Source organism: Genypterus blacodes, unplaced genomic scaffold, assembly GCF_046128005.1.
Source record: "Genypterus blacodes isolate CSIRO-AG114 ecotype Tasmania unplaced genomic scaffold, CSIRO-AGI_Gbla_v1 ptg000137l_1, whole genome shotgun sequence".
NCBI lineage: Eukaryota > Metazoa > Chordata > Actinopteri > Ophidiiformes > Ophidiidae > Genypterus > Genypterus blacodes.
Window position 1 is genome coordinate 746,560 of NW_027466939.1, and position 26,258 is coordinate 772,817.

The window sequence follows — 26,258 nt, forward strand, 5'->3', positions numbered from 1 at the left end:
TATTTATATAATGATGCCCAAGTGTGCCCAAGGGGCCCAGGGCTGTGAAGATATTTAGAGTATTAAGAGCTTCCATGTCAAATTGAATGTCAATTAAGTTTATCATAAAGTTAGAAACATTTTGGCACCAGATATGCGTACAGTGTTAAAGTAGCTTTATTCCTTCCAGGTTGAAGTAATTCACTGTGTACATTTAGCAGTTCTATGTGAAAGTTGTCTTCATAATTGAATGTGCATTGTTATTCTAAAATAAACATACATACATAAATGTCATTTAAAAAAGGATCCAGTAAATGTTTATATTTTACTGTAAGATAAGACAATGGCATACTTTTGGCAGTAGACAAACAAATTACAAATTATATCCAGTCTTCTATGAATCATGTCCTTGACTGTACTTGGCTATACGTGAAACCCACAATGTTGAGGTGAACCCCAACAATAGGTGTGTCTGTCATATAGGGATGCATGTCAATGGACGATGAGTTCAAGACAAAAGAGAAACAAACAGGGACACAAATAACGCAACTGGAACTAAGACACCTAGGTCAGTCAACATGAAAGAATAACCAAACTCAAACACATTTCAACATTGTCTTGACGTAGAACTTTGGCACTGCACCTCTTTCACAAAGTCATTGTTTCTTACCATTTTATCATAATTGATTAGGTTACCTTTTCAATTTAAGCAAATGAAAGTAAAAGATTCTGCTGGTTGTTTGGGAAGTGGCAGCAAAATAATAAACACAACCTGAAGTGGAGTTTAATTTCAAACCCTTTGACAGCACAAAGATGGATCGCAAAATAGACCAGTCATTCATTGAGAAACAGTAAAGTTATGACATCACTGACACGCCTGCTTGTGATTGGCCTGCTTGTTTTTGAGGCGGGTTTTAAGGGCCAGATGATCGATGTATAGAGGGTCACATAGAGAGGGCCAACAAAGCCAGAGATGAAGCCATCAAACAGCTGGGCAAGTTACAGGTACACACACTGCACTCACCGGGACCTCTGCAGTGTGATCTCTAAGTTTGTTACACAGCTGTGCAACAAGCACAAACAACAAGCACAAACACATGCTTTACTCACTTCCATCAAATATAATGCGCTCCCCCCTATGTCTGAGTAACATCGAGGTACCAGAAAAGGGGGCAAGGCCAAACGCAGGAAGGACAGGTTCAGTGAATGTGGAGCTGAAGGTGTGGAGGTGCTTCGGGGAGCAAGGGGAGTCCCTGTAGATGGCCAAAATTCCAGCAGGCCAGTCCAGATACAGACGAGTTGTCATAAGCCTACTGTTGTCTGTGTTCCCTCTAACGCTCTGTCTTTGTATGTTGTTGTGCCACACAGAGTGACCTTCACCATGTGGAAAGTCCACACACCAGGACAGGTCATTCCTTCCAAACATGCAGTCTGCATTTCCTCTCCTCTTGATTCCTCTGTAGGCCACACCGACGGACACTTGCCGTTTTGATATCACCTCCCAGTAACAGCGACCAGACAGAGCTTCTCGACACAGCAGCTGCTCACAACTATCAAATCTGTCTGGGTGAAAGAGATACGGGCTCTCCTGTTCCACTCGTGTCGCTTGTTTTTCGTTAAGCAGCTTGAGCTGACGGTGTGCAGTGTTTGGGTCCAGAGTGAGGTCACAGGCATCTAAGGAAGACATGCGTACACAATTACACACTGCAAAATAAGTCGAAAAACCAAAGCATCCTTGCACAACAGTTCTTTAAACTTGGTGCGGAAATGTCAAATGCATCTTGGAGAATCATAAAACTTGAAAGATGACATTCTTACTACGTTGCTATAATTGGCTGCCAAAGTTGAATGGGTGCGGTTCATTCTCTAAGAAGTGCTTCTGAATTAGTGCTGAATTAGATTATTGTGACCACTTGGTGGAGATGTGACCTCACTGCTTATGCAGAGGAATAGTTTAAATTACTAATCACATTTGGAACAAATAAATGGCAGAATGAAAGGTTTGTTGCTTTGTCTGTATTACTATTGGCTCCAGTGAGTCGCTCCCAGCCGTCTCTCGCCAAACAAATATCAGCAAAATCAATCATCTGAGAAGTAAGACAGGAGTAGAAGTATCTGAAAGGGATGTGCACACACTTACACTTCCACAGACCAGATTTCAACCTCTGCTCTCCACAATGGTCCACACTGCAGAGAGACACAAAATCATACCAAAGTATTTATGCATGTATGTCTGTCAGGTGATATTTGACAGCCGTGTTCTAATTCATGTGCCACTTGTTGTTCATGTCGCTGTATAACTCGGTAAGGTCATGAGTCTGAGCTGGAGCTTGTTATTGGGACCTGAATCTTCACAGCATCAGATTCAGACATCACTGCTAACACGAATCCCTCAGGTTCAGAATGAAAGCATAAGGCTAAGTGTCGGGCCATGCTGAGTCCGGACTCAAGTCTCTGGGTTGGTTTGGGATCAAAATCTTTGGCCTAATTCAAATTCCAGAACACCTTCTGCCATCAGTGGTTTCTGCATTACCTGAGGGTCCTCAGCTTCCAGTTAGGATCGTCCAGTCCAGCAGAGAGCAGTGTCACTCCTGGCTCTCCTGGATGATTGTAGCTCAGGTCCAGCTCTCTCAGGTGGGAGGGGTTGGAGCTGAGAGCTGAGGCCAGAGAAGCACAACCTTCCTCTGCGACCTGACAGCCTGACAACCTGTTCATATTCAAGTTGGTTATAATTGTTGTTCTTGTTGTTGTGAAGACATCTATTTAGAAAAAAAAACTTCACCTGAGAGTTTCCAGTGTACATTGTGGACTCTCCAGTCCAGCAGACAGCAGCTTCACTCCTGAGTCCTGCAGTTCGTTGTTGCTTAGGTCCAGCTCTCTCAGCCTGGAGGACTGGGAGCTCAGGACTGAGGACAGAGCTTCACAGCTACTCTCCGACAGCTCGCACAAGACCAGTCTGAAGAAGACACAGCGCTGATTAATTTAATCACACCTGTTTTGTGGCATCGTTTATAAAATCCAAGACTAAACGTCAATTGTAAAAAAGATAGAAAGAATGCATGTTCTTCAGAATTCACTGGAGACTGGTGTGTTACTGTGTTTGTGATTTTGTGATTTATTTGTAAATTGCGTAGTGGTGGAGAGAAAGTCAATGTGGTTTCAGTCCAAATCACTAAAAAGGGTTTCAGCCTTGTTTCTACCACATTTTGACAATTTGGTTGATATCACACAGTTTTCATATTAAGAGTTTCATGTTGAAAAAGGAAACATGGGTAATGTAATATACATACATATTACATTACATTACGAGCTGTTGGCAGATGCTTTTATCCAAAGTGACTTACATTACATTACCACCCTTCCCAGAGGGGGGAGCAATTGAGGGTTCGGTGCCTTGCTCAGGGGCACCTCGGCAGGGACTCGAATCGGCGACCCTCCGGTTCCCAAGCGGAAGCTCTACCCACTGAGCCACTGCCTCCCTATATGTATATATGTAATATATGTCTATATGTATATACTATAAATATATGTATATTTATAGTAGCATATGGTATTAGGAAATTTGGGTGTTTACATTATATATATATACACATAGAGTGGAAGATTATAGCGGTTGAGCTGTGGCAATAGCTAATGGTGCTAAGAGTGCAATTTCATAAACAATGTAATAAAACAGTTTATTCATTGTGTTCTGATTTACACCTATACATTCATAATTTAGAAGGAGTTTGTGATTAGACCTAGTTTAAAGTGTTATTTATTTATTTAGGTGTTTTAGTGCCTTGAAATCTTGCCTGATTGAGTCTCATTCATTTTGACTGGGGGCTTCTAAGGAGAAACCAGTTTGCTGGCAAGCAGCAGCTGGTGCTGTTGTGCTTGGGATGGTTAGAATGATGGAACTTAGGTTTAAAAGGTGAACTTATCCTTTAATAAAATGATCTGACCTGAGAGTTTCCAGTCTACATTGTGGACTCTCCAGTCCAGCAGAGAGCAGCTGCACTCCTGAGTCCTGCAGGTTGTTGTAGCTCAGGTCCAGCTCTCTCAGACTGGAGGACTGGGAGCTCAGGACTGAGGACAGAGCTTCACAACCTTTTTCGGTGAGGTTACAAAAACTCAGCCTGTAGCAGAATAAGATGAAAACAAACAGGAAATAAAGTAGAAATGCAAATATTAGACCTCATACTTCCCCCCAGTAATCCTGCAAACAAACAGTTTGATGCAGATAAACACACACACCCTTGGGTGTGTATCCTAGATTATTTTTAAACAAGAAACGGTTTTCTCCACTGCCTTCACTTCATTTGTATTACATTATACAAATTCTGTTTACCTGTATTGTGTAGCAGGAAGTGCAGTCAAAACTGGAATGCCATAGACTGTTTATGTGCTTAACTTATTTGGATGAAACCAAAGCTTTGCATTCTAACCTGAGAGTCTCCAGTCTGCAGTGTGGACTTTTCAGTCCAGGAGAGAGCACATTCACCCCAGAATCCTGCAGGTCATTCATACTTAGGTTCAACTTTCTCAGACTGGAGGAGTGGGAGCTGAGTATAAAGGCCAGAGCATCACAGCTTCTCCATGACAACTCACAGCCACTCAACCTGAAAAAGAATGAATGAATAAAAACCAATGACAAATATTTCAAAGTAAAAATTAATATTTTACTCTTAATTAAAGGATTTCTTTAATGAATACAAGGTGTTCACTCTGACTGCTGTTATTACCCAGCGAAAGGCACATAAGTGTGAATTCTGATTTATAGAAATGCTGCAAAAGTCTTCACCAAATACCCGTCTGCCACTCTAGGTTTGTGTTCAGCTCTCAATTGAACTGACCTGAGAGTTATGAGTCCACAGTGTGGACTCACCAGTCCAGCAGACAATGTCTTCACTCCTTCATCTTCCAAGAGATTGCTGCTCAGGTCCAGCTCTTTCAGGCTGGAGGATGCAGAGCTGACATACTGGGACAGCAATTTACTGCAGTCTGGGTCTCTGAGATTACAGTTACTCAGCCTGAAAAGAGATAGAAATGAAAATTTATTTAATTAAATGAGATCTAAAAAGTCATATTCATGTTCTTGCAACAACTTACAAAACATTTTTAAAATAATGTATTTAAATCATATTTTTCAAATATGTAAACATTGACATACACAGACTAATCTGTTTTTGTAAATTAACTCTTACCAACACTGTAGTTTGGATACAATAATAAACTTTAAATAGTTGGATCATGTAAACATCAGTAGTGTATTTGAGCTGACCTGAGAGTTTCCAGTCTACAGTGTGGACTCAGCAATCCAGAGAGAGAGAGCTTACTGAGTTTGAAAAGCCCCACATTACTGTTACTGAGGTCCAGCTCTCTCAAATTAGAGGACGGCGAACTTAAAACCGAGGACAGAGCTTCAAAGCCTTCGGGTGACAGGTTACAGCCACTCAGCCTGAAACAAAACAGACAAAGAATCAATGCAAACTACAACACAAAGACTCAGAGTGTTTAGTAAGTATAGTTTCCCCATGTACATACCGAGATACACTGGAGGCGTTGACTACTGGCAACAACCCCAAGAACCCTTCCTCTGAAGCTGAGAATTTCTTCAGGTCAAACACATCTAAATCATTTTGTGATGACAGTAAGATGAAGACCAGCGCTGACCACTGAGCAGGAGAGAGTTTGTTCGTGGCAAGACTTCCTGAACTCAGGTGCTGTTGGATCTCCTCTACTAAAGAGCGTTCCTTCAGTTCATTCAGGCAGTGGAACAGACTGATGCTTTTCTCTGGAGAGGGATTCTCCTTGATCTTCTCCTTGATGTACTGGACTATCTCCTTATTGGAATCGGAGCTACTTCCTGTGTGTTTTAAAAGATGTTGAAGGAGATCCTGACTGGTCGGAAGTGAGAGGCCCAAAAGGAAGCGGAGGAACACGTTTAGTTGTCCATTTGGACACTGTAAAGCCTTGTCCACTGCACCCTGGTAGATGGGTTCCTCAGTAGATTTGTCTTTGAATTGCCTGGGGCTGGTCGATTGAACTTCTAATAGCAGATTGACACCGGAAGTAATGAATGTCACATGGACGTAAATGGCAGCCAAAAATTCCTGAAAGCTTGAATGGACAAAGCAGAAAACCTTCTCACTGGACAGCCACTGCTCCTCTTTCAGGATGTGTGTTAGCGATTGTCTTGCAGGGTTGATGCCACACTCTGTCAGATCTGCTTCAGAGAAAACTAAGTTGCCTTTCAGCAGCTGCTCAAAAGCCACTTTTCCAAGAGACACAATGGTCTTCTCCATCTGCGGATTCTGTGCCGCAGCACATTGATCTGTCTCACCTTCTCTGGGATGTTTCATGTTTTCCAGCCTTGCCTGAACAACCAGGAATTGGATGTACATCTCAGTCATTGTTTTCGGCAGCTGTGGGTCGCCGTCTCTCAGCATCTCTTCCAGAACTGTAGCAGCGACCCAGCAGAGGACTGGGATGCGGCACATGATGTGGAGACTTCGTGACGCCCTGATGTGGGAGATGATTCTGCCAGCCAGCTCCTTATTTCTCAATCTCTTCCTGATGTACTCATCCTTCTTTGAATCAGTGAACCCTGTCACCTCTGTCACAACGTCAACATACTCAGGAGGGATCTGATTGGCTGCCTCAGCTGTCATGGTTATCCAGATGTAGGAGGAGACCAGCAGCTTCCCCATGATGAGGTTCGTCAACAGCACGTCCACTGAGGCCAGATCTGTAACGTCAGTCAGGATCTCATTGTTGTGGAAGTCCAGAGGAAGTCGACACTCATCCAGGCCATCCAAGATGAAAACAACCTGGAAGTTGTCAAATGTGGCGATTCCTGCTTCTTTGGTCTCAGGAAAGAAATGATGGAGGAGTCCCATCAAGGTGAACTGTCTCTCTTTGAGGAAATTCAGCTCTCGGAAACTTAAGGGAAATAAGAACTGTGTGTCTTGGTTGGCTTTGTCTTCAGCCCAATCCAGAGTGAATTTATGTGTTAAGACTGTTTTCCCAATACCAGCCACTCCCTTTGTAATCACTGATCGGACTGGTTTCTGTTGTCCTGGCAGAGTTTTAAAGAAGTCTTGTATTCTGACTTGGTCTTCTGGTGTCACTGTTGTGTCTCCAGACTTTGTCATATTGACTTCTGTGTAGATCTCATTCACACATGTCCTCTTTCCCAACTTCGGGCTTCTATCTGACAAATGCTGAAACTTCTTCTTCAGGTTGGATTTGAGTTTGCGCTGGCAATCAGCAATAACCTCTGTATTAGAAAACACACACACAGACACACAAAAACAATAGGTCAGGTGATAACAAAACACATGTTTAGGAAGAGCTCCAAACTTAGTGCATATTAACACCGCGCAGCTTCTACGCCTCAAAGCTGCTGGTATGAATGAATTGTCACCTTTGGGTTCAGAGCTGATCTTTGATAAATGCTGTGCCAAGTCATTCTTCTGCATTCTCTTCAAAATCTTTATGGTCACCTCCTGACTGTCCTCTTTGTTGGCCTCAAACATCAGATCCACGGTGTCCATCCGATCTGCGTTTTGCAGTTTGGCCTGTGGGATTACCGGGAAGGTTCCCCGAGCATCAGGCTGCGGCAGGAGCCACTTAAATCTCTTAAACTCGTCGTCTTTCAAATTCTCCAAAGCTCCCAGCAGGTCTTCAGGCGTTGCCATTGTTTCTCTCTGCAAACATTGAAGGAAATGTGTTTTGTGTATGACAAGGCAGAGGTCTGCAAAAATCATCCACCCATGCACGTGGGCTTAATGATCTAAATTGATTACAGGAATTGTAATTCTATGACAGAAGTGAAAAAAGATATAAGCCAAAACATTGTGGTTACATCACGTGGTGTGCATCCCCAAGTGGCCAAGTGTGATGTTTTATACACACTGTGTCCCTGGCAGGCAGCGCATGTACGGCACGCACGCACGCCACAGCACACGTACAACACATCTCCTCTCCTCACTCGCACACACTGAGACTCAAACACGCTCAGAGACTTCAGGAAAGACGTACAACACTTTTTACAAAATATTAATGTGTAATGTGTAACGGTAACTCCAGCTGTGGTGAAAGCCGCCCAAAGGTTCTGCGGTACACAGCTGGACAGCATCGAACAGATCTACCGTAGACGCTGTCTGGGTAAAACCAAGAACATCATGAAATACTCCTTCCACCCTAATAACACGTTTTTTTACCCTCCTCCCATCCGGCAGGCGTTACAGAAGCCTCCGCTCTCGCACCAGCAGGCCCAGGAAAAGTTTCTTCCCCGAGGCGGAGACACTTTCACTTCTGCTTTGCACAAGGACACTTTGCACTATTGTACGCTCTATTTATTAATTCTGTATATATTATAGTACACTTTTGCACTTCTGGCTAGCTGCATTTCATTGGCTTGTACTTGTACTTTGCTCCATGACAATACAGTTGAATCTAATCTAATCTAATGTCCAAACTATTGGTCATTGATGGGGTTTTTATTTGTAAGTTGTAAGTAAATTGGGCATTTACTTACCAAGTCCAAGGGATTTTACTCAACTTTCACATAAATGATGTTTCCTCTACCGTCCCGAACCTTTGGCTAAACTTGTCTTAGCTCGAGGTTCGCGCACTAAAGCGGCGTAGCAGAGAGAAAAACATCATAAGGAAGTTGAGGTTACTCCCTTTTGGGGGAGGGATCGCTCAACATGACGACAACACTGGGCTCAAGTGAACTCAAAATGCCTTTTTGACTGTTGACTGAAAACGTATTTTGTAACTTATTTGAACATCTTTAGCATAATGTATAAGTATGTTTTTTTCCACATGTACTTGTTTTTTTTTGTTAAATGTTTTGCCTTTTCTGTTTTTGCACACGAACTCTTGTATTTATTAAAATATAATGCTTGTAAAGTGGATTATTGATGAGCAGATTAAAAGGTGGTGTGGTGAAAAAAGAAACATGTGGGCACCAAACACACAAATGTATCATCACAGCCTTTTCCCCAGGAGAGAGCAATAGAAAATACTGTGTTATATTCTATATTAGATCAATCACATGTCATTTCTTCAACACTTCCTATGCTATTACAGATGTTCTGCACAGAAAAAAGCTTCTGTCTCAATATCAATTGGAGATTAATAATAGTTTGACTATTTTCTGAAAAAAAAATCAAATCCATATCATTCATAACATAATTATGAACTGTTTAATGAACAAACTCAAGCAGTTAAGGTAGAACATTTTTAATTGTAACTGTAAGGATAATTAAAACGAGGACAGTAGCAGTTAGACGGACACATTGACTGGAGAGTGAAGTCCCCTGTGGATCCACACTGGATCTGTTCACTCACAGTCCTTCTGCTGTACACTCATCCATGTGAACACGCAGAGGGCGAGATGACAGTGTGAGGGTGTGCATGCGGGGAAGAGACTGAGCCTTAGTCTTGTTTTTACTTAGCCTGAAGTTTAAGTAGCTTGTGCGCAGAAGCATTCAGGCACTGGTACGTCTCCAGGTATCTGAGACGGAGCATGCACGCTCACATGGCAGCCATACATCCAGCAAACACTCTGCAGCCCAGCCCCGCTCAGTCTCCTGCCCACTCGCTCAGCCACTCCTGACACTGCCTCCTCTGCTCCTCGCTTTCTTCCTCGCACTTCTGTTTCCTGCTGCCTTTCCTCTTTGCCTCGTTCGCCACCCTCTCCTCCTCCTCTTTCTTCTTCCTCTCCTCCATCCTGCGCTCCAGCAGAGCGTCCATTGTGGCCTCTAGTGTCCTTAATGTACGCTGAGGGACCCATTTGGCGTCTACCCCGGGGAGAAAGGGGTCTTCTGCAGAGACGAGCAGGGGCTGGGGGTCCAGGGGGATGTGGAGGAGGTGTGCGTGCAGCATCATGCGGAAGGGGGTCTGATCTGCTCCCAAGCTGTAGGTGACGTCCCCGACAATGGGGTGAGCTATAGCGCTGCAGTGGACTCTGAGCTGGTGGGTCCGGCCTGGAGGAGAGGCAGAGACGAAGGGCCAGAGAGGGAGGAAAGAGAGGAAAAGGGAAATGTGTCAGAGTTGCGTAACTACTAAAACGTGTCATTGTGTGAATAAAGACGACATTAGAGAGCTCTTTTACAGGAAATGTAATGATTTAAATGGCCCAACAGATGGAGCTGTTCCATCTTTTTTAAATGGGTGCAGTTCCTCAAATGGCCTGGCAGGATGAAAGATGGCCAGATGTTCTATGCATGACACAAACATGTGGCACTGAAGGATGAAGAGAGAGGAAAGACAAGAGCTCCGTTACCGGTGAGTGGCTGCAGCAGCACCTTGGTGACCGCTTCTCCATCATACACCCCGTACTGTAACACTGTCAGCTCAGTCTGACAGGGTTTAGGGTTCTCACAGCCTGAGGATGCAGGGCAATGAGACAGAAAAGAGTGAGGGAAGTACAGCATGGGAATAATAAAATAAAATAACTATGGACACACATGTGTGTACCTTCTGTTCCCTCAATACACATCATGTGTGTTTTCCCCTCTGAAGAGTTCTTTCCAATGGCAAAGTCCAGAGTTTGGGTCTCCTCTTCTACCCAACCACGTACCTGAGAAGACAACAGCAGCAGAGGACAGACATCCTGTGTTAAAGCAAAATCATGTGTGAAGAACTTATTTATGTCTTTCCCACGTGTTTTAAATTGTGGTTACAACATATCAAAGCGTGGGAATGTGATAACGAAGTCATTACAAACCACAATCTGCTGTAGTCATGTAGCTTATACTGCAGTGTGTGTGTTTGTGATCATACCAGGGCCAGGTAAGCCTTGGTGACAGTGCGGTCCTTGAAGCAGCGGTAGGCTCTGCCGGCAGCGGCCTTATTGAGGGCGACACACAGAGCTCCACTGGTGGAGAAATCCAGCTGGTGACAAAACCTGAGGAGGAGGAGAGGAGGGACCATGAGACGTTCCAAAGTCCATAACCGACTCCTCATGTCTCTCCCGTCTTCAGATGAGTCACATGTAAGAGCAGAGGAACCAAGGACGGCCACTCAGGCATCATCTGAGGTGACATCAGGTATTCCCTTGTCTTTTTTGCTTTATGAGATGAACCATCTGACATCATTCATACGTATATGCACAACCAACCATCTAATGTGTCCTCTACAGGTTTGTTCTCCACCAGACTTTAGGAGAGGACAGTTCATGCATCCACTCACTGTCTCACTGGTGGGTTTAAAAATAGTTGAAGCAACATAACCCAAGTGAATGAAGCTCTCATGAAGTGTCTCTGACCTGAATCCATAGTAGGTGCCAGGGTCTGCCAGCTGAGGGAAGCAGTGCCTGAGCTGCGCCTGCACAGTCAGGTTCTCGTACCACATCTTGCTGTCGATGCGGATGTCCCAGTGCTTGTCCACGACGATGTAATCATGGCTCCGGTGCAGCACACGCAATCTCTCCAGGCTGGCAGGCTCTGAGGTCATCCTGTGCACCGATGGATGGACACAACTCACGCCTGCAGGATCAGCAACGTCAGACGTTCGATTAATTACGTTAGATTGCCGGAAACCACACCGGATTATTAACCACAAAGACCGCAATGTGTCGTATGAATTAGATTAGAGTACTTTACGCGATCCACATGTAAACACTCAAGTGTAAACAAACCCCCTCTGTCTCGCGCTAACCCGCAAGCCGGAAACTACAACCTATGCGCATGCGCCTAAAGAGTTTTGCTAACTTTATTGACACACCAGTCTCTCTCTTTCGCTCTCTCTCTTCATATCTCTCTCTCTCCCTCCCTCTCTCTCTCTCTCTTACACACACACACACACACACACACACAATGTTGTTGAATGAACCATCCATGAGATTGTTTTTATGAAATTGAATGGATAACTAATAATAATAATAATTATAAATCGCTACTGCGCATGTGTGGGGAAAAAACATATTTCTCTCTCTCCTTACCCCGCTCTTTCTGTATAAAAATTATCTCCAAAATATCCTTTAATTGTATGCACAATGTCATGTTTGCTTCAATAAAAACAAATAGCAAACAACACCTCATCTCTGAGAGAACTGAGATATTTAAAAAAAAAACTAGAACATATAAATACACTGAAACACTGAGCTGACCAAGAGTTGAACCTAGAATGTTCTGAAGTCAGATGCATGTTGTGTTGCACCATCAGCCCTGTAACAGTGCTGTTTGTTCTTGCATTTGTTGCACTTACATGGAGGTTTTAAGTGTTTTGTAAGAGGGTTGACCACAGTGATTTCAACAAAATAATGTTCACATGAGAAAACGGATAGATTGAGTACTACAAAGTGAAACTTGAGGCAGCTTGAGACTTTAGCCTGGTGCATTTTTTGTATAATAAATGAAACATTGAGGTAGCCAGGGGTCAAAATCATCTTGTGTTGTTGATTGCTCAAGTTACAATTCGACATCTTCCAGGAATTTGTGGATATGGATTGCAGGGAGATACTGCTGAAGGGAGTAAAAGAAATGTATCCAAGCTTGGCAAGTATGAATTTGGGTGAACTTTAAGCTGTTGGACAGGCAGTTTACAATCTACATTTACAGAAGAAAACAAAGGATGAACAGCTCATCTACCCAAATGTTAACCGAGACATGGCCATGCACCATTTCAACAAGGTCGTGGTTACAGTAGCAGCACACATAAGACAGAAACATGTGTCTGAATGTAAGCAATATGTGATACAGTATTTGAGAAAATAAGCAGGAACTAAGTATTGGGGAAGTTCAGTACGTGTACTTCCTTACCAGCCATTTAAAACAGCCTTGTGCAAAGAATCATGAGATCATTTGCTTCGAAGCTGCAGACATGGGCTGGCCATATGTCCATGTGTCTGTCTTACTCATTTGCCTGGCATTAATAGGTAAGACTAAATGTTTCGCTCTATTCTACCAATGGGTCAGACGGTTCAGATTTTAGCACCGTTTCTCACTCCTTACTAGTGAAGCAAGTTCAGTGAAGCGAGTATTCAGATGATTGTATATTCATTAAATCTGTCTTTGTCCAACTCCAGGCAGCGCACGACACAGAAACACAGAGGATTGCTTATCTCAGCCAAAGAAGATTATTTGGCAGAAAAGCGGAACATCTGTGTCAATCGTTTGTAAGTTTGAGTGTGAAGCCAGCATGGAGGTGAAATGGTTTGTTTTCAAAGAAGCCTGCCGTCAACTCCACTTGGACGACGGGAATGACAAGTACAACCAGACGAGACACTCTTTACTCATCAAATCACTGAGTGTGAACGACAGTGGGACCTACTACTGTGCTGCAGTATCAAAGGAGAAACCTGCACCAGGCAAACAGTTCATAGCATCGGGCACCACTCTTGTTGTAAAGGGTAAGACTCGTGACACGCATCAGCTCATCATTGAGATTTGAAAGGTCAGGCACTGCTGTTTGGATTCTTTGATGAAGGTGAATTGCAAGAAACAGCTTTTTTCCTGTTTCCAGGACAGGTCAACTCATTGACGCGCATTCTCCTATGGTCATCTTTTGTCCTTTTGGCCATTTACAGCATCATAATTATTATAATTATCATTCAAAAAAAGGTAACTTTAATTAACTTCATAACTGTTGATAATTTTGATACATGCATTTTTCAGTATTTGCAAATGTTAAATATTCAAACAAGCCTGAAAATACAAATGTATGTGCTGTTTAGTATAACATTTAATATAACATGTTCCTCTACATTGTAGACTGGCAGCAATATAAGCTTTTGCAAAAAGACACACACAACTCACAAGGTAATTCATACATAACTGATTTTCTCTGTTTCCTCCATTCTACGTCTTTACATTTTGATATTAAATCTTAGAAAGTGGTAAAAAGAGGAATGGGAACTGAGTAAAGTACTGGCTGGAAAATGCTGGAACTGAGTCATAAAGATCTGAATAATTATTTGGTTTGGTAACTAATTCCTTCTTTACTTTAAAACAGAATAACCACACTAAAAAACGACAATTCCAGGATGTGGTGCAAGAGTTGCACATCAGAGGGAAAAAACACACTCACCCTTCCCCAAATGAGGCGAGTCTTACTGCAGTGTGTTTGTGGTTAGATTCAGTCACTTCTCTGAACATCGTCCTTTTCCATCATTTTTGTCATTTTCTTACCAAATGTATTCTTGTTGCAGGTTGCAAGCGATCAGATAACCCCTTCAACTGATGACATCTATGAAAATGTTTAAGTGCTTATTAAATGCCGGACAGTTTCAGCATTTGTACAGAAAATATGCATGCTCCCAATTTTCTTTGACAAATAGACCATTTCTGTGAGAGATTGTTCAACACCATTGTCAATATTTGTACTCTGATTTTCTAGTTATTAACTTGACACGATACATTGATGTGATTGAAAATATTTTAATCAAAACCATGAAAACCCACAATAGAAAAATCACCTTCAAATTCATAGAAAACATTGATTGATGCAGATGAGTTTTGACACAAAGACAACAAAAGAGTATTCTACAATACACAGCGTTAAATTTAAGTCAACAAGTTTACGCCAACTTTATTCACATTGCTGGCATTGAAATCTATATACAATTACAATCACCCACATTTGCCATTGCTGCAAAACTTCATATTGTGTTTTGGCATTTACATCTAGAACTTCAAGTATAATATCAAAGTGGTTGTTTAGTAAGAACCTTTCTATAAATAAAAGGTTGTGATAGAAACATTTGGCTAAGGTGCATTTACCCAAACATCCTGGGCTGAACTTTCAATAAAGCAAAAACCTGCCTTGAACATAATCGGGTTTGTTTGGCTTCTATAATGACATCTGATTATTATTAGAGAGGACTTTGTGCATCAGAATCCAAAAGGCTGCATACTGAGGTTACAGTTGGTATTTGGGCTTTAGACACTTCAGCATATAAATCAATCCTTAAGAATAAGAATGTTAGTCTATAGCAGACAGCTGCCCCAGATGCTGGACACCACGGCCATCTCCAGAAGGTTTTAAGACAACTGATGATCCACGAGAAGAAAAGGGGAGACATCAACAAACTAATTCTATTCTTTTCACTTCTGCATTGCAGAATGATGTGCAATTTACTTTTTAGTAATTCTGTTCACAAAACATGATTGTGTGATTGAGTTTTAATCTGAAAAAGGAACATGGCTAAGCTAGTAGTCTAAACATTACCAATTACCCAAATTCCTATTTAATGCAATTTTCACAGCAGGCTGTTTTATACAGCGGGTATCACCAAATATAAAACCCTTTCCTTTCCTCCTTTCTGTATACATTTTAAAACCCTTTCCTAATTCCCAAATAAGGGAAACGTTTTACAGTAAGTATACCAACCGGCTTCAGTGCTAATCCTGAAGATACAGAAGTTATCCATCAATATATGTTGTGTCAACTGTGTGACTGGTCCGTATGGAAAATGGCCTCCATGCCATGACTTGTAGAGCAGCGACACATATGGGCACCAGACACACCAGGCCAAACATGACCCTGTGGAGACTCTCCAAGGAGCTGCAAAAGAGCAAAAGTCACTTCGTATTGATACATTTATTGACAGGCGCAATGACAGCAGACTTAATTTTCTTCTAGACTGTTTTGTTCTATTACTATTACTATCACTATTAGTACTGCTCCAATATCAAGCCAGGTTTTGCCAGAGTGGCAGAAAGAAACTGTGTGCACCTTGGATCGGAATCCTTCCCAGCCTCCTTCAACTCTTCATAGCCAAATTGGTTGAGGATATTAATCACAAGCATAGGGGCCAGAGACTGAGCTGGCTTGGTGAACAGAGCATTTGTTCCAAATACCATAGAGGAGATGGGCGAACTGTAGAAGACGAAGAATAAAACAAAGAAGAAGAAAAAAAAGTACAATGGGTCAAAAACCACTCATTTGATTTGGATACAGAAGCAGGAATAATAAATAGAACAAAAAGTTTTCCATACATGAAGTTTAGCATCATACCACGTGAACTGAGCTTCTTCTTATATGTTCAACTGAAGGCTTACGTACCTGCGCTTGTATTTCAACATGTCAGTGTCAATGATGTCAGCCAAAGGCAAACCAAAAAGACTGAAAGCTGATTGAATTAGAACCCTGCAACAGAGATAAGACAGATCAGGTACTATACATATTGATTTAGTGTCATTCAATCTTCTTCATAAGTTACAATGTCTTCAACCTGTATTGCATTGTTTAATTAATGATCAACATTCATTAATTAGCTGAGTGAAACAATGAAATACACTGAACCTCTTACATGTTAAGAGTGAGGAAAAACGCTAGGATGTAGTAGTGTTGAGGGCCGAGGCCCAGCATTATGACTGCCATTCCAAACTCTAAGTAGAAGGTGAGGAGGATGATCCTGTAGTAGCCAACACCATGCAGCAGTTTCTGACAGCTCAATACTAACAGCTGGGGACACGACAGGGGATAAGAGACAAGATGAAACCTGAAAACTCACACTTACACCAACAAAAACAGATTTTGGTTATGGTCAAACACACTCATAATATTTTGCATGTTTTAGCCCTATGTCACTTTGCAAACCATTGGTTTTGCATGAAGCCACTTGTTTCTGTTCATGTCATTACCATATGAAAAGCATTGTTCAATCAGTTGTGTACCAAAAGTATTGTAAGACAGAGCAGCAGATTTTGAAAGCACTTTGTTGAGGTGCATTCAAGTACTTTTAATACACAACTCAGGCATTCCAAAACTAGGATGTTAGAAAATCTAACTGAGAGGGACAATGTGATAACCCCTGTGTGTGCTGTGTGAAAGTACCTGTGGACACATGAATCCAGCTCCAAACATGAGGCTCTTGGCCAGTGGTGGCAGCGCATCTGGAGGAATTAGGTGCTCAGCAAATATCAGGGTAAAGTTACTAAAGAAGGTCAATATGAAAACCTGAAAGAAATTCATCGCGACAAATAACTGGAAATCTCTGTTGGTCAATATTTGCCAAGTCAAAGTTTTTAACAAAGCAAATGAAGACTGGTCAATGGACCCCTTTGACTGTGCCACAGATCGCTTGTTATCAAAGCTGCTCTCGATGTAGAGTCCCGTGTAGAGCATGCAGCCACAGCCAACGACAGCAGTCACTACTGCAAAAGCTTGGAATTCTGCAAAGTTCTCCATGTTGTTGGTAAGGACACCACAGAAGAGAACGCTGGAGGAGCCAATCAGAGACGCCACCTAGGAAAAAAGGGAAACCATATGAGACAAGATGAAGGCCAAGTGCGCTGTTGGCTTAATTGGGGAAAGGATCGATAATAGTAATTCATTGTCCAAAGCTTTTATTGTCATTATATTTAGAACAAAATGTGTCCTCTGCATTTAACCCATCTTCTTTGAGGAGCAGATGGACCAAGTGTAACAGTCATTTAAAATATTTAATCCTCACCTGGCTGTACTTTACAAGTCTCAGGCGATTCTGATGCTGGCTAGACATTTCGGCAAACAAGGCACACTGTGCCAACAGCACAAACGTCAGCATGCCATCATAAGCACAGAGAGCCACCATCAAGTGGAGGCCACTCAACCAGTCACCAGGGGCGTACGACCTCCATGGGAACCAGGCCAGCAGAAAGGCCAGGGAGTAGAGGGGCGCTCCATACAGGATGGAGAGGCGACGCTGGGAGCAACATGGCACCTGGGAGTTATCTTGCATGTAACCAAAAAGGGGGTCATTCAGTGCATTCCACACCATGTACACAACCTGTGAGGGCAGACACACAGACGACTGGACGATGAACAAGTATTTTATAAGATAACATCTGAAGACATAAGAATGAGCATGTGGTTATAAAACATTTTGGAGTCTATTTTTTTTATAGAAAGGGAACAACAATAATGATAATAAGTCATGTGTAGTCATACACATGAGACATGGGCAAACAAGGAAGCAAAACAACACAAAGACAACACAGCCAGCTGTGACGACATCAATGTGACATGTGCTCTTAGTATGATGACATATTTACCATTCCAGATACAGAAATGAGCATTGAGTTGCACATTGACAAGTCGATCTGTCCACCATAGGAACGTTTTTCAGCACGTTACCATTAATGACTAACCTGTGACTGATGAAACGCTCCCTCTGATATCTTGTACTTATTTAGGAAGAGTTTGACATAATAGAAGCTGAATATATTTCCCATCATGCCTGATCCCAGAGTGGTCATGGAGTAAGCCACAGCAGCTGCATTTGGCCTGAACATCCGATGTCGAACGTTCTTTTCTCCTGAGTCGGGGTTCTCCTTCGAGGTCATGGCGGGTCACTTTGAGTAAAATAACTAGAAAAGTAACTGACTACTAGATCCGGTAAACTGGATCTTGTCAAACCGGTCCCACAAAATAGTTCAGATCATTTAAGCTAACAATAATAGATGATTCACAAGAAAAAAACCCAGCCGAATGTATGGGATCAGGAGAGAATGTAATGTTCGGGAGAAAAAAATAATTTCGCATTTGAATTATTTGCGCGTTTCTTTTACCTGAGAGCATAAGACAACATGGCAGCAAGTAAATATCATAAACGCTCCTCTCAGGAAATCCTGCAACACTCGATTTGTGTGCCAATATGTCGGGACCGCCCTTCAGAATAACAAACAATCATTTGATTGGTCAGAAGAGTTATTTAGTTCCATTTGCTAATTCAAGATTGGCGGAACAAAACTGTCACTCAAATGAGGGAGGAAGTGACAACGTCAAAACACTTAAACAAAAAAGTTTCGTCGTTTCCCTTCGCTTTTGTAAAAGCGCATATAACTAAGTGCAATATAATTAAGATTGACAAAAAAATGTTTTATATTCTATAAGGAAAAACTGCCGTTGCTTCCTTCCGGAAGTTTAGCGTGTTGCGTTCACACCCGGCGTAAAACAGACATGCCACGTTGCTGTAGTAGACGACAGACCGGAGGATGAGCTCGTCATTGCCCCTCCTCGTCGCGGCAAATAGCGGGTAATAACACCGGTGCTCCAGGTGTGTGACAGGTTGAGCCCTGCACCCTCACCTCACTGGAAAATGCTAACTGACGTAATATTGGAGGAAGAGTTTGACAAGGATGGAGAGCGGTGGTACAGCCAACAGGAGCTTGAACGCGGTAAGAGATGCACGCCTTCTGGACGCGCCCTCAACACTGTGAAGTCTGCGAGACACATCTAAAGACGTTAGACACATGAGATGATTACAGGTGATGCTCCCTGTCATCCTACCTATAAAATAACAACACCATTATTGCCTATGTGGACAACATTGATCGATATTCATAGAGTATCACCGCAAACAATCCAATAATGGCACGACAGCAACAAACAACAAATACAAATCTTCATTTATATTGACAGATGAAATTATGATATGATATTTATAGCCTCCTCTTGTGACACAGGACCGCACGAGTCATGGGGGTAAAAGTTGAAATATCCTTGAACTCTCTGGAGACAGGATTTCCTGAAGCTGCCACTGTGATTGTTGTTGGCTGTTAATGTAAATCACAGGCAGATACTGTGGTATAACTATTTAGGAAAAAGATAGAAGGTAATTATGATATTGGATGTGATATGAAGCTTGTTAGTTAGCCCGTAGATAAGGAAATACATGTCTGTAACCTAGTTATCAGTAGCTGCTGGCTGGTGATGTATTTTGTGGCTGAAACAGTTCCTATTTCTTGGCAGCTCAGGGTCAAGAAACAGAATAAGACTCGATAAGTGTTTGCCCATGAGACATTCTGTTCTGGATTCACAGAGACCATATCACCAATGAGATATCTACTAAGATATGTGTTGACCTGCCTGCCAATGATGTTGGGCAACTTGTGTCATAATGAGTGTGCAACTTAAAAGGAGCGTGAGAAGTTACTGAGAGAGATCGTTCTAAATTGTGAGTGTGCTTGTGGGACATGCTGGACACTCACTGTTGATTATTTGAAACAAGTCCCGCCATTGTTCTTTTCATAGTTCTACATTTGCAGGGATTTGGCCAAAGTCCAAAAATGTATGTGTATCTTAAAATGATTTATGACAACGTTTTATAACTAACGCTACAAGAGTATGACAATTTGTTCTTAAGTCCCAGGGGACGCCTTAGATTCCACAGAGCATTTGTGTTCATTCTGTCACTACATTTCTGTAATTCCACAAATGCCTATGTTTTGTGCAGTAAAGTCAAAGTTATTTTCTTGTGTTTACATGGGCAGATCTCCATCTGGCAGCAGAGCTGGGGAAAACCCTCCTGGACAGGAACCAGGAGTTGGAACAGGCCCTGCAGCAGATGTACGCCACCAACCAGGAGCAGCTGCAGGAGATCGAGGTGAGAACTCCAAGGAATGAGCTCAGCGCTGTAACCAAACTTACAGAGGAAGGTAAATTAGGTACACACACTTTCACTAACGGCATCTTCCATCGTCCACGTTGGAATCTGAGAACCTTTTCCTCATAGTGAACTGTCATCAAGGACTTTTCTTCACTAATTAATGGAATAAAACAGTAGAAGCCAATCCCATGTCTCACTATGAGTGCTGCTACTGTCCCACATTTATCCTCCATGAAGCCCTCGTCATACATGAGTTCTGTTCTCTCAAAGATGAACATACTCTTTGTTATGGCTGTTATGTAAATCTGCTTTACACAAAGCTGAGATTAGCTCTTTATGGGTATAGAGGTCACTTGTGGGTCGTCAGGTAGAGCGCTTAAATAAACAACTCCACCTCAGTTCAGTGCACAGCCTTCATTTGTTCTGATCTATTTGTGTATCACAACCTATCATTCATTGGCAGTGGGTAAACAAAGATAAGAGCCTTAATGTGTTTGTTACAGAGGCAGGAGGGCTTATTGACTTTGACACGATAATCACATCTCACTGACCCTCATTCCGCTGCTGGTCTCACTTACTCAGCTGATGTCAGAGTTGTATTGCACCTGGCAGCGTGATGAAAGGATGTACCATCATATCAGCAAACACGACATACCGAGTGCTGCCTCTCTAGCATCTCCATCTTTGTAGACTTATACATTTTTGTGCACTGTTAGAATGTGCACACTGGCATTATGGATCCCTGACACAGCTCCTTTCTAATCTGTTAGATTTAAAAAAACAAGTTGATTCATCATTCTTTTTCGCTTTGCTTTATTATGTAACAGTACCTGACCAAGCAAGCGGATCTACTGCGTCAGATGAATGACCAGCAAGCCAAGGTGTACGAGCAGCTCGACGTGGCAACCAGAGAGGTGGAGGAGGGCAACAAGAGGCTGGTGCAGGACAACCGCCTGTCCCAGAGAAAGATCCACAGGTCAGTCATTGAATCTGTCTCATTTCTGTCAAAGGGAAAGAAGATAACATTCAGCAGCACCACCACGCCAACGCATCGCTCTCATTCTTCCCATATAGTCTAACAGAGATCATTGACGGCCTTCAGACCCACATGGAAGACTTACAGATCCAGGTGGAGGAACTGAAGACAGCCCAAGCAGAGCGGAACAAAAGAGAGCGGGCAGAGCAAAGACGCACCCTTGGGACACAGAGTGTGTCCTGTCTCAAGGAGCTGTACGACCTACATCGAGACAGGTGTGTGTGTGTGTGTGTGTGTGTGTGTGTGTGTGTGTGTGTGTGTGTGTGTGTGTGTGTGTCCTACTGCTAAGGTTATAAGTGCAGGACAGCAATCAGAATCAAAACACACAATCAATCATTACAAGACTAAACATAACATCAGTAAAGGCTTGTCCGTACATGTTGACTTAACAGGACGCTGTTCAAAGCTGCCATAGCAACTACGCGGTCCCTCCTGGTTACCCTGAGGGACAACCAGCTGACCCTGATCATCTGGTTTATGTGTGTATATGTTCTGAGATGTTGCATCATACCTTTCGGCTCAGGTATCTACCCCATAAGATCGGCTGTGTGGACGGGCTCTGGTCACCCCAGGCTTCTTTCCACCACCGAGAGGCGGGGGAGGAGCACGCTGCTCTCCAGCGCTCCATCCAGAACCTCCGGAGCCAGATTGCTGTGGAGCGGAGCCTCAGGGACGCCGCCGAGCAGGAGACTGAATTGACGGAGCGGGAGAACAGAGGTCTGGAGCAGCAGCTGGCTCTCTTTGAAGGCTACCGGGTCAGACAAACGGAGCTGGAGGCTGAAGTGGAGCAGTTGCGGCTTCAGTGGCGTGCAGATTGTGCCCACAGGTTAGGAGTGACTTTTGTATAGACCAGATCAAGTGTGTGTATGTGTAAAGCCAGCATGTGAACGACATCTTCACCGTTTCAAATGGTGAGGCAGTGGTCCATATATGGCACAACTACAAGCAGACTCATGCTTCTATGCTCTCCACTCCCACCAGTGCCAGAAAGCCAGAGCAGCTGCTGTTGCCCGATATAGTATTCATTACCCCGAAAGCAAGGGGGCAGAGTGAGGAGGAGGAGGAGGAGGAGGAGGAGGATGAGGCGGAGCTGCGATGGCCCAGTCGGCAGAGATGTAACAGTGACGGCTTATTGAGAAGGACCAACATGGAGGAGATCCGCCGTGGTCACGACCAGATGTGTATCAGGCGAACAGAGGCGGTGAAACAGAGGGGCATCTCTCTGCTCAACGAGGTGGACGCACAGTACAGCGCTCTGCAGGTGAGCGTACCGTGAAGTGCATGATCATTATAAAGACAAAGGAGTGAATATTTGTCAGTTTCAAAGAAGTGCGATGGTTTCCTGTTCACGTGTGCTGCTGCATGCTGTGACAACACGATGTCTTCTTCAGGTGAAATATGAGGAGCTCCTGCAGCGGTGCCAGCAAGCGTCAGAGCGGCTCAGCCACAAAGCCGTCCAGACGTCCAGCAGTCCCTCCAAGAGCGGTCGGATACGCCGTCGCCTGTCCAGCTCCACTGCTCCGTCTGATCTGACAGCGGTTTTGGAAGACGGCCAGCAACCGGAGTACAAGGCTCTCTTCAGAGAGATCTTTACCTGCATTCAACAGACCAAAGAGGACCTGAGTGAGCGTCAACAGTCTAACATCAACACCACCAAATGTAAAGATCATTAGTGTGAGGCTTGCACTCTTGTTTCTGTTTACGATTTCAGCGACAGATGATCAATGCTGTGCTACATGTTGCCACACTCTTATCTCCCGTCCTGTTGACATGTCATGTTGTCAATCACTCTGTTCTCTGCTCAATGATCTGGATCTCTAAGAAGATTATTTTGTAAAAACATGGTTTGTCATTTGAAGGATTTAATTACGAATGTATAACAATGATCATTTTACCAGCCAGTCCAATCGTAGACTAATACTACTAATACTAAGTGTCTATTAGCTGGTGCAGTGACATCCTGAGGCAGTATTGTTCAGCCAGATATCAAGTTGTTTATTCAAGTGTATGATTAATGATGCACAAGACTTACAAAACCTCCAAATCCACAAGTATTATATATGTTTGCAACAGTGTTCCTTCTTGTTTACGTATTAACCTTGATCATTTGGTGTTAATGGAGAGAAAGATTGATGAAAGATAGATGGCTTGTGCAGACAGAAAGGTTGGAAAGTGTCTGAATAGAATGCTTTGTAAAGTAACTTCATGGCCGGAAAGCTTGTGGCCAGTAGCCATGAAGTAGTAACGACGGGTGTTAGCCCAGTGTGTGTGTTGGTCCGTGCATGTTGACAGAGGTTGGTTCATTAGTTGGTCATCGGCTGCCTGTAAACTCGGATCAGTGGACGGATCAGTGGACACTGGAAGAAACTCCTTGTTTTCATGTTTTCATGCAGCTCAGGCGTTATTAAATATTGACTCGTGTCTCTTTTGTCAAATGAGCACACAATAGTTCCGCACTTCTTATGACTGAATCACAGTTTATATTTATTATGATGAGAGTTTAGAAAAGATGAAATGTTATTTATTTTCATTTTTGTCACTGTATTCTGGATCTATAATGTGAACATTGAAGCTACTTAAAGAACTTTAAGACAGGTCGGTTAAGACTAATTCTAGGTAAATGAATGTGCACACTGTGGTTTTTCCTGTCACACAAACAATGAAGGCTGTAAAAGATTTGTTTCCTTTTTGTTTAGATGTTTTGTTGCCTCATTTAATATCACGTCCCGACTTGGACTTATTCCTGACAGAAAAAAATGTAAAGTTTTGATCAGGTTGTTCCGAAATTGCATAAACACTTGAATACTTATTTTTCTACGCCGTCCACAATGAGTTTCATAAAAATGTTATGTTGTGAAATTAAACTAAACTTTGTGTGTGATGTGATACATAAGAGAAAGAAACAATTAATGAAAATGATTGTTCTTGTATGAATACAGCAACTAACCAGTAAAACATCGTTCATGTCACATTCTGTTGAATATTTCTCCTTCATCTAAATGTACGGATGTGTTGTAAGATGATCAGCAGCGAGGTTACTCCACAACTCAAAAAAAGAAGATGAAGAAGTTAATTTTAGAGACTTTGAAACTAAACAAATGTCCTGCCATGATGATTCTGTTATGTAAGAAGTACTTTCTAACAGTGCCCTTTTGTCACTAATAGCTTTTACACAATAATCAGGTTCCCTCCCCAATTCCATTAAACCTCCACATAAGAGGATTATATATCAAGTTTGCCTATAGCAGCATCTTATATCTGTCACGTTCTTGAACAAATGCCCCTCTAAACAGTCACAGGCACCAGTATACAATGGGTCCAATTTAGTCTGACTGAGAGCAAATCCTCCACAAGCGCCAAGTTCAAACCCACACTGCAAAATGGCTGACAGCACATTTATCCAGTGGCATTGTAATGACCACGTCTATGTTTTTGCCCATAACCATTGAATCATCCGTTAATGTAAAAGTGTTGTTCTCCAATATTGGGTCAATTGTCACAAAAAAATGCAATGTTTACATTTTTACACAATTATCTGTACCAAGCTGGACAAAAGGTGTATCTTTGTATTTTATATTATTATATTCCTTATTGTTTTCTACTGTAATCAAACGTTTGCTTAGCAGTTGCTACTACTACCAAAAGTAAACATTAAGTAAACAAATATTTAAGAGTTCATGTACCTGCACAAAGTCTTGCACTGAGTCCATGTCCTTGATTTGCCGACTGGTGATTGTTGTTGGCCGTTTCACGTCTCTGTCTCTTAAGGTCTTTGCAGTTAGATGCACATGTTAAACTTTCTGAACTATCTCTGTTTTGTTTGTCTGAGAATAGATGCACCGATATTTGAATGAACGACTCTCTCATGTATTGATCGTCCGCAAATTGCTTTCTACAGCTTTCAGCGCCATACTGCCTCCATCAAGCAGCAATAGTGGAGTTTGGAAATTTGATCCATTTCTTTAAAGTACATTTGCTCTGCTACTGAAGTTGCTCTCTTTCTCTCATCCCAATCCCCAGAGGAAAAGGCGCCGGGCAATACACGTTGGCTATGACGCACATTGTAGTTGACGAAATAATAATAATAATTTTTATAAATAAGATAATAATTCGGTGCATAAGCTACACATTTTACAACTGGAGAATCTAAAACAACAACAACAACAATAATACATGACGTAGAAAAAGTAAAAAGTAACTATAATTGTCAAAAAAACCGCATGCGATTCCGGAGCCGCAGGTTGCCAAACCCTGGTCTATTCTAATCTCCCACAGACAGTGAACTACCCATCCAGAGGGAAAACTACTTCACCAAAATATCCACAAATAAACTCGAAAAACGACGAAGAAAACGCAGTAATTTGTCATACTCAGTGTGCGTGTAGCCCCCTCGTAGTTTAGATAGAATTACCTCCATAGGAAGCTACATAGTGGTAGCGTGGCCGAGTGGTCTAAGGCGCTGGATTTAGGCTCCAGTCATTTCGATGGCGTGGGTTCGAATCCCACCGCTGCCAGAGATTTTTGCGAGCACCCTGGAAATACTCTTTATATTGGCGACACGATTACGTTTACGTGAATTGAATAAAACCCACATATGTTGCACGTTACAGAATACGTATTGTGTCCTTTGGATGAAAATAGCTGTACAAGAGCGCCCTCATGCGGCGGCGAACGTGCACGCTCACACTCCGCAAAGACGACGCACACTCTGCTTTGGTAATAGCTTATATTTATTTGATAGAGGAAGATGGTTGTTCTGTCAACTAAAGTCTCGCCTTTTCCCTAACGCGAATGTTTCACGAGTGGAGAGGAGAAAAGAAATCCAAATGTTGAACATATAAATGAATGTGTTTGTTAAAGATATAAAATGATCGTTGGCATTCACTGTTGTTACATCTAAAAGTGTACAAAACTCTACGACTGTTAAAATCA

At 42.5% G+C, this 26,258-nt stretch overlaps 5 protein-coding genes, 1 long non-coding RNA gene and 1 other non-coding gene across 9 annotated transcripts; 3 read left to right on the forward strand and 4 right to left on the reverse strand.

Moving 5' to 3' along the window:
* Nucleotides 1-347: 347 nt before the first annotated feature.
* LOC143011649 (NACHT, LRR and PYD domains-containing protein 3-like) lies at nucleotides 348-8,645 on the reverse strand. Its single transcript, XM_076164596.1, has 11 exons — nucleotides 8,504-8,645; nucleotides 7,388-7,670; nucleotides 5,506-7,240; nucleotides 5,243-5,419; nucleotides 4,815-4,991; nucleotides 4,407-4,580; nucleotides 3,924-4,097; nucleotides 2,762-2,935; nucleotides 2,513-2,686; nucleotides 2,120-2,166; nucleotides 348-1,653 (listed from the first exon to the last, which is right to left on the reverse strand). The coding sequence occupies exons 2-11, from the start codon at nucleotides 7,659-7,661 to the stop codon at nucleotides 1,082-1,084; spliced, it is 3,678 nt and encodes a 1,225-aa protein (XP_076020711.1). The 5' UTR covers nucleotides 7,662-7,670; nucleotides 8,504-8,645; the 3' UTR covers nucleotides 348-1,081.
* A 552-nt stretch (nucleotides 8,646-9,197) lies between these two features.
* Nucleotides 9,198-11,662, reverse strand: rpusd1 (RNA pseudouridine synthase domain containing 1). 3 transcript variants are annotated; one of them, XM_076164499.1, is made up of 6 exons: nucleotides 11,575-11,662; nucleotides 11,243-11,462; nucleotides 10,759-10,882; nucleotides 10,453-10,555; nucleotides 10,259-10,360; nucleotides 9,198-9,959 (listed from the first exon to the last, which is right to left on the reverse strand). In XM_076164499.1, the coding sequence occupies exons 2-6, from the start codon at nucleotides 11,428-11,430 to the stop codon at nucleotides 9,556-9,558; spliced, it is 921 nt and encodes a 306-aa protein (XP_076020614.1). In that variant the 5' UTR covers nucleotides 11,431-11,462; nucleotides 11,575-11,662; the 3' UTR covers nucleotides 9,198-9,555. The 3 variants fall into 3 exon arrangements, with proteins under 3 accessions (XP_076020614.1, XP_076020615.1, XP_076020613.1); XM_076164500.1 differs by having other exon boundaries at nucleotides 11,615-11,646; XM_076164498.1 differs by having other exon boundaries at nucleotides 11,243-11,646.
* A 1,090-nt stretch (nucleotides 11,663-12,752) lies between these two features.
* On the forward strand, nucleotides 12,753-14,540 carry LOC143011604 (uncharacterized). The gene is made up of 6 exons (XM_076164525.1): nucleotides 12,753-12,853; nucleotides 13,004-13,327; nucleotides 13,441-13,538; nucleotides 13,689-13,736; nucleotides 13,930-14,019; nucleotides 14,126-14,540. The coding sequence occupies exons 1-6, from the start codon at nucleotides 12,799-12,801 to the stop codon at nucleotides 14,177-14,179; spliced, it is 669 nt and encodes a 222-aa protein (XP_076020640.1). The 5' UTR covers nucleotides 12,753-12,798; the 3' UTR covers nucleotides 14,180-14,540.
* Nucleotides 14,541-15,188: 648 nt separating this feature from the next.
* Nucleotides 15,189-18,521, reverse strand: mfsd13al (major facilitator superfamily domain containing 13a-like). The gene is made up of 7 exons (XM_076164523.1): nucleotides 18,051-18,521; nucleotides 17,375-17,689; nucleotides 16,756-17,166; nucleotides 16,229-16,383; nucleotides 15,982-16,065; nucleotides 15,652-15,795; nucleotides 15,189-15,480 (listed from the first exon to the last, which is right to left on the reverse strand). Exons 1-7 carry the CDS (start codon nucleotides 18,243-18,245, stop codon nucleotides 15,339-15,341), a joined length of 1,446 nt encoding a protein of 481 aa, XP_076020638.1. The 5' UTR covers nucleotides 18,246-18,521; the 3' UTR covers nucleotides 15,189-15,338.
* Nucleotides 18,522-18,879: 358 nt separating this feature from the next.
* On the forward strand, nucleotides 18,880-23,819 carry cdr2a (cerebellar degeneration-related protein 2a). Its single transcript, XM_076164524.1, has 7 exons — nucleotides 18,880-19,079; nucleotides 20,175-20,287; nucleotides 21,118-21,266; nucleotides 21,365-21,541; nucleotides 21,850-22,152; nucleotides 22,308-22,587; nucleotides 22,718-23,819. The coding sequence occupies exons 1-7, from the start codon at nucleotides 19,001-19,003 to the stop codon at nucleotides 22,997-22,999; spliced, it is 1,383 nt and encodes a 460-aa protein (XP_076020639.1). The 5' UTR covers nucleotides 18,880-19,000; the 3' UTR covers nucleotides 23,000-23,819.
* On the reverse strand, nucleotides 21,157-25,831 carry LOC143011606 (uncharacterized). The gene is made up of 3 exons (XR_012964933.1): nucleotides 25,010-25,831; nucleotides 21,838-22,920; nucleotides 21,157-21,291 (listed from the first exon to the last, which is right to left on the reverse strand). It is a non-coding gene; the product is annotated as an uncharacterized LOC143011606 (long non-coding RNA).
* trnal-uag (transfer RNA leucine (anticodon UAG)) lies at nucleotides 25,759-25,840 on the forward strand. The gene has a single exon. It is a non-coding gene; the product is annotated as a tRNA-Leu (tRNA).
* The last annotated feature ends 418 nt before the right edge of the window (nucleotides 25,841-26,258 follow it).

What these genes read in the sequence shown, in the direction of transcription:
- LOC143011649 (XM_076164596.1), bottom strand. Translation starts at nt 7,661, where the DNA reads ATGGCAACGCCTGAAGACCTGCTGGGAGCTTTGGAGAATTTGAAAGAC. An exon ending in TGTAGACTGGAAACTCTCAG is followed by an intron (nt 4,992 to 5,242) that starts GTCAGCTCAAAT and finishes ATCTCTTTTCAG; the next exon opens with GCTGAGTAACTGTAATCTCA. An exon ending in TGTACACTGGAAACTCTCAG is followed by an intron (nt 2,687 to 2,761) that starts GTGAAGTTTTTT and finishes GAATATGAACAG; the next exon opens with GTTGTCAGGCTGTCAGGTCG.
- rpusd1 (XM_076164499.1), bottom strand. Translation starts at nt 11,430, where the DNA reads ATGACCTCAGAGCCTGCCAGCCTGGAGAGATTGCGTGTGCTGCACCGG. An exon ending in GGCACCTACTATGGATTCAG is followed by an intron (nt 10,883 to 11,242) that starts GTCAGAGACACT and finishes CCTCCTCCTCAG; the next exon opens with GTTTTGTCACCAGCTGGATT. An exon ending in GTGTATTGAGGGAACAGAAG is followed by an intron (nt 10,361 to 10,452) that starts GTACACACATGT and finishes CTGCATCCTCAG; the next exon opens with GCTGTGAGAACCCTAAACCC.
- LOC143011604 (XM_076164525.1), top strand. Translation starts at nt 12,799, where the DNA reads ATGGGCTGGCCATATGTCCATGTGTCTGTCTTACTCATTTGCCTGGCA. An exon ending in TAATTATCATTCAAAAAAAG is followed by an intron (nt 13,539 to 13,688) that starts GTAACTTTAATT and finishes TCTACATTGTAG; the next exon opens with ACTGGCAGCAATATAAGCTT. An exon ending in AGACACACACAACTCACAAG is followed by an intron (nt 13,737 to 13,929) that starts GTAATTCATACA and finishes ACTTTAAAACAG; the next exon opens with AATAACCACACTAAAAAACG.
- mfsd13al (XM_076164523.1), bottom strand. Translation starts at nt 18,245, where the DNA reads ATGACCTCGAAGGAGAACCCCGACTCAGGAGAAAAGAACGTTCGACAT. An exon ending in GACTTGTAAAGTACAGCCAG is followed by an intron (nt 17,167 to 17,374) that starts GTGAGGATTAAA and finishes CTTTTTTCCTAG; the next exon opens with GTGGCGTCTCTGATTGGCTC. An exon ending in CTGGATTCATGTGTCCACAG is followed by an intron (nt 16,384 to 16,755) that starts GTACTTTCACAC and finishes TCGTGTCCCCAG; the next exon opens with CTGTTAGTATTGAGCTGTCA.
- cdr2a (XM_076164524.1), top strand. Translation starts at nt 19,001, where the DNA reads ATGCTAACTGACGTAATATTGGAGGAAGAGTTTGACAAGGATGGAGAG. An exon ending in CCAACAGGAGCTTGAACGCG is followed by an intron (nt 19,080 to 20,174) that starts GTAAGAGATGCA and finishes TTACATGGGCAG; the next exon opens with ATCTCCATCTGGCAGCAGAG. An exon ending in CGTGCAGATTGTGCCCACAG is followed by an intron (nt 22,153 to 22,307) that starts GTTAGGAGTGAC and finishes CACTCCCACCAG; the next exon opens with TGCCAGAAAGCCAGAGCAGC.